This window comes from Fukomys damarensis, unplaced genomic scaffold, assembly GCF_012274545.1.
Source record: "Fukomys damarensis isolate Sample0158 unplaced genomic scaffold, DMR_v1.0_HiC HiC_scaffold_23, whole genome shotgun sequence".
In the NCBI taxonomy this organism is placed as follows: Eukaryota; Metazoa; Chordata; class Mammalia; order Rodentia; family Bathyergidae; genus Fukomys; species Fukomys damarensis.
Window position 1 is genome coordinate 1,910,944 of NW_022900935.1, and position 4,753 is coordinate 1,915,696.

Genomic DNA, 4,753 nt, shown 5'->3' on the forward strand with positions numbered 1-4,753 from the left:
AGGCTGCGCCGCCGTGTCCCGCCCACCCTCCGCCGGGCCACGCCTTTCACTGGTGCCCAGGACGGCCCCGCCTCTAGCCGAGGCTCTACGCCTGTCCTTGCACGCTCTCTGCATTTTTTTTTTGAAGAGATATATTTAATGGCCCAACTCTTCTCCTGAGTCTTTGAACCTCAATCGTTGTTTTTTTGGTTTTTGAGACAGAGTCTCACTATGGAGTTGAGATTGACCTGGAACTCACTATGTAGCCCAGGCTGGTCTCGAACTCACAGCGATCCTCCTGCCTCAGCCTGCTGAGCGCTGGGATGACAGGCTTGGGCCACTCCACCTGGCGAATGCATTTTTTTTTTTCCCCGTACCAGAGAACGAATTTCGGACCTTGAACTTGCGAGGCAGGTGGAAACACTGAGCTAAATCCCGGCGCTGAACCTCAATCTTAAGGGATCCCTCCCCGCTCTCTCCATCCTCGTGAGCTTCCCACACCCCTCCACAGCAGGCACAGGCAGGCCCCACCTCTCGGAGGCTCGCGGGCTCACTGCTTGAACTGTGGGGCAAGTGCCAAAAGCGTGTAAACCCTGAGAAGGGGGTAGGAAATGACGTGGAACTTAGGGTGTGGGTGTAGGGACAGCAGAAAAGGAACATAAGTACAAATGAAATACAGAGCTGGCTGTGGTCTGCACACCTGCAATCCCAGCATTTTGGGATGCTGAGGCAGGGGAATCAAAATGAAAGCCCAGGGATGGGGATTTAGCTCAGTGGTTCTGCCGCCTGCCTTATAAGCTCCAGGTTCTGAGCTCGATCCCTGGTTCCCCCCCAAATTAATAAATAAATACAGAAATATATTGAAGGGCAATCAGGACTGGAAATAGGTAAGAGAAAAATGTGCCAAAGGACACTACTTGTTGGTAAACACCCTGTTGAAAATATCTCAGCACATGCTTTTTTAAAAGCTGAAAATCAAATCACCAGACTTCCACTCCTGGAAGTGGATAGCCAAAGGGCTCGAAAATAGGGACAGATATCTGTACACCAAGGTTTATTGCCATACTGTCCACACATCCCAAGTGTTCACCACCAAATGGATAAACAAAATGTGACCCGTCAGCCAACTGAATACTTTTCTGTCCTAGAAGGAGTCACACACTTACACGATACACAGAAACTCTGACTGACGGCGCCAGACTCCTTGAACTGAGTCATGAAGAGGCAGAGAAAGGGGTTGGGCGTGGAGGTCGGGGGTGGACCTTTGTCTGGCATGTTTGAGTCCACGGGTTCCATCCCATAACCACAAAGTACAGAGAAAAGGACACATACAGCCTCTAATCCTGCTTATATGAAGTGTCTGGAGGAGACACAGAAACAAGATAGACCAGAGGGCAGAGAGCGTTGGGAGTCCCTGCTCAAGTTTCTGCTGGAGGTGGTGGCGCACTCTGTGACCCCAGAACGCTGGGAGGCTGAAAAAGAGGAAAACAAGTTCGAGCCCAGCTTCGGCAATTTAGTGACTTAGCAAGACTCTTACCTCAAAATAAAAATAGGGCTGAGGGTGTAGCTCAGTGCCGAGGCCCAGGTTGGTCAGGATGGCTGTAGCAGTGCACAGCAGCAAGCCCTGAGGATCCAGGAGGGATCTTCTGTATGCCCCTCGCCCCTCCGAGGAGGGTACCAATATCTGGGTGCCCAAGAGCACGATGTAAAACAAGGCAGCATGCGTCTGTGTCCCTTAGATCTCTGGGTTCTTACCACGACTGACCCACTGTAAATGCATGCAAGTGGCTGTTACTTCCTATCATTAAGGAACTGTTTCGGAACTGTACCCATTCAGTACAGATGAGATTTAAAATTGAGAATGTTGAGCCGGGCGTCGTGGTGCACACCTGTCATCCCAGCACTCGGGAGGCTGAGGCAGCAGGATCGCTGCAAGGTTGAGACCAGCCTGTGCTACATAGTGAGTTCCAGGTCAGTCTCAACTACATAGTGAGACCCGGCCTCAATAAAACAAAAAACAAACAAACAAAAAATAAAAAATAAATAAAATTGAGACTGTTACTAAGTCATTAAGTTGCCTAGGCTGAGCTCCAGCTTGTGATCCTCCTGCCTCAGCCTCCCAGAATGCTGAAATCACAATCATATGCCACAAAAAATGTTCAGCCTTAAAAAGTAGTTTTAGCTGGGGATGTAGCTCGGCAGCACCACGCCTGCCTGGCAAGGGGAAAGTCCTGAGTTCAATCCCCAGTAATGCAAAAAAAAAAATTTTTTTTTTTTAAATTTACAGTTGGCCGAATATTGGGATGTAGAAGTCCCTGGTACACGGGGCTATCACTGACTTAATGGCTTAAGGACAGAAAGCTTTGGGGCCCGTGTAGACAGCTGGGCCAGCTCCCTCCGAAGCTCTGGGCAGGAGCTGTTCCAGCCCCCAGCTTGGAGAGCTGCTTAGCTCATGGCAGTAGACTTTAGTCATTGAGCGGCGAGGGCCCTGCGTGCTTGCTCGGTCCAAATCTCCCCTTTTACAGGGACAGCAGTCACCGGGTTAGGGGCCCACCCATTCTAGGATGAGCTCATTGTAAGTACTCACATCTGCAACGACCCTCCTTCCCAACCAGGTCACATTTTGAGGGCCTGGAGGGTTTGGATTTCAGCATAGCAACTTTCAGAGAGGCAGGGGCCGTGGGGAAGATTTGGGGACGGAGGGTGGTGATGGCTGCAGAACGCACTCAGTTGTACCTTTAAAAGCGATTAAAATGAGCTGGGCTTTGGGTGCACCCGCGCTGAGGGAGGATGAGGCAGGAGGGTTGCAAGGCCCTGTCTCAAAATTAAAAAGAAAAAGGGCTCGGGAGTGTAGCTCAATGACAGAACACTCCTGAGTTTGATCCCCAGTATAGGAAAAGAGACACGTTTTAAGTCATATTTGTTTTGGGCCCGGGGTTTAGCTCAGTGGTTCGAAAGTGCAAGGACCCAAGTTCAGTCCCCAGTACCAAAAAGAAAAAAAGTATCTCATTTTAAGTTGTATTTGTTTTGTTACCAAAATACGTAAATAGTAAATAGAGGTAAAGACAAAGGCAAGGGAAGGGAAGGCAGGAGGGTGCTCCTGGGGGAGGCTGGAGACAAGTGGGTCGTTCTTGAGGGGAGGTGCCCAGCCTGGAATCTGCAAGCTGGCAGCACAGCAGTGTGGCTGGCACGAGGTGAGTGTGTGGGGACAGAGGCCTGCTCAAGTGTGGCTTTTCCTGGGGAACCCTTGGGTGCTAACGGGTGCGCTGGGTAGCAGTTGCGATGCTGACCTCCAGGGGGCAGACTGTCCCCTCCCCCATCCCTGTGACCTCATCATCCCCCAAGCCAAGTTCTGGGTTTTGCTCCCCCGGAGAGCCAACCTGCTTAGATTCGAACTCAGGCTCTGAAATTTCCCAGCTTTGGGACAAATCAGCCAACTGCTGGGAACCTGTGAAGGTCCGGGTGCACTGGTGCTTGCGTGTCAGGGATTTTGGGGAAGATGAGATGAGGCCATGCAGGGAGGGCATTGCGTGGCACAGGTGAGCACATGGTCCAGAGGGATACTGAGGGGACAGGGTTCCTGTCTGTAGCCTGGGCCTGGGGGACAAGCAGTGGACAGAAGGGCCACAACCCAGCCTTCGTGGTGCATGTGTTCTGAGTGAGGAAGCAGACCTCCGACCCCCATTAGAGTGAGATGTGGTCACCCTAACCCAGCCTGGGGCCAGAGAGGCCTGGGAGGGTCTGGCCTGAAGGATGGGATGGGCACAGAGGAGCCCTGAGGACAAGAACAGCATATGCAAAGGCCCTGGGGCTGGATCAGGGAATATTCTAGAACTTAGGGTGATGCAGAGTGGTCAGTTACACAGGGCAAGGATGAGGTTAAGGTGGGCAACAGGGCTTGCTTCTATATGGCAAAGAAGTTGATTTGGTTCTGAGAGTCATGGGGTCTGGTGACCCATTCAAGTCCATTGTGGCCTTTCTGCTATGGGAGGTTCAGACAGGCTGTTGGGTGCAGCGGAGCAGGGTGAGTAAGTTGCCTTGGGACCTGTAGCCACATTCTACGGCTCCTGTGTCTCTGAACATGTCTTCTCTCTTAGGAGACGGAGAAGGGCTCAGCAGCCCCAGCCCCTTGGAACACAGCCCTGGGTCCCAGCCACCATCCCCAGGACCTGCCACATCGCCAGGGCCTCCAGACCTAGACCCAGAGGCCGTGCGGGGTGCCCTCCGGGACTTCCTCCAGGAGCTGCGGGGCACCCAGCGAGAGCGGGTGAGGCTGACTGTGAGGGGCTGTGGGGACCCTGTGGCTGAGGACCTTGAGGGGCTACAGGCCTCAGAGCCGTGGTCTCCCCTTCCCCAATGTTGGGGCTGCAGGATGAACTCCGGGCCCAGACCAGCACCCTCAGTCGACAGCTGGCCGAGGTGGAGGCTGAGAGGGACAGCGCAGCGTCACGGGCCAGGCAGCTGCAGAAGGTGGTGGCTGAGAGCGAGGAAGGTGTGTCTGACCCTCAGGGCCCCTTCTCTGTTCTCTGTGCTCTGAGAGCCGCTGATGCGGGAGGCTGGGGCATCGGCCTGGGGGGCTTCTGCATCCCTGCCCCGACTCCCAGTCTGCTCCTTGGGGAGCCCTGCCTGCTCAGCCCACCTGTGGCCACACCCGCCTACCCTCGGGGACCAACGGGCAGGCCCTGCGGTGGTGGGGCGCACGGGGGCGTCTTGTACCTCGCACTGGGTCTGCGGCTGTGCCTGGCCGTGTCTGATGGGCCGGGGTGGTGGCCAC

General features: G+C 54.1%; 1 protein-coding gene across 1 annotated transcript in view; it reads left to right on the top strand.

The window, feature by feature from the left end:
* Positions 1–3,963: 3,963 nt before the first annotated feature.
* Positions 3,964–4,753, top strand: part of LOC117287382 (rootletin-like) — a 5,956-nt gene continuing 5,166 nt past the window's right edge. The window contains exons 1-3 of the mRNA XM_033767967.1: positions 3,964–4,003; positions 4,077–4,246; positions 4,351–4,742. Coding sequence (XP_033623858.1) covers positions 3,964–4,003; positions 4,077–4,246; positions 4,351–4,742 — 602 coding nt within the window. The remainder of the gene's footprint in view (positions 4,004–4,076; positions 4,247–4,350; positions 4,743–4,753) is intronic.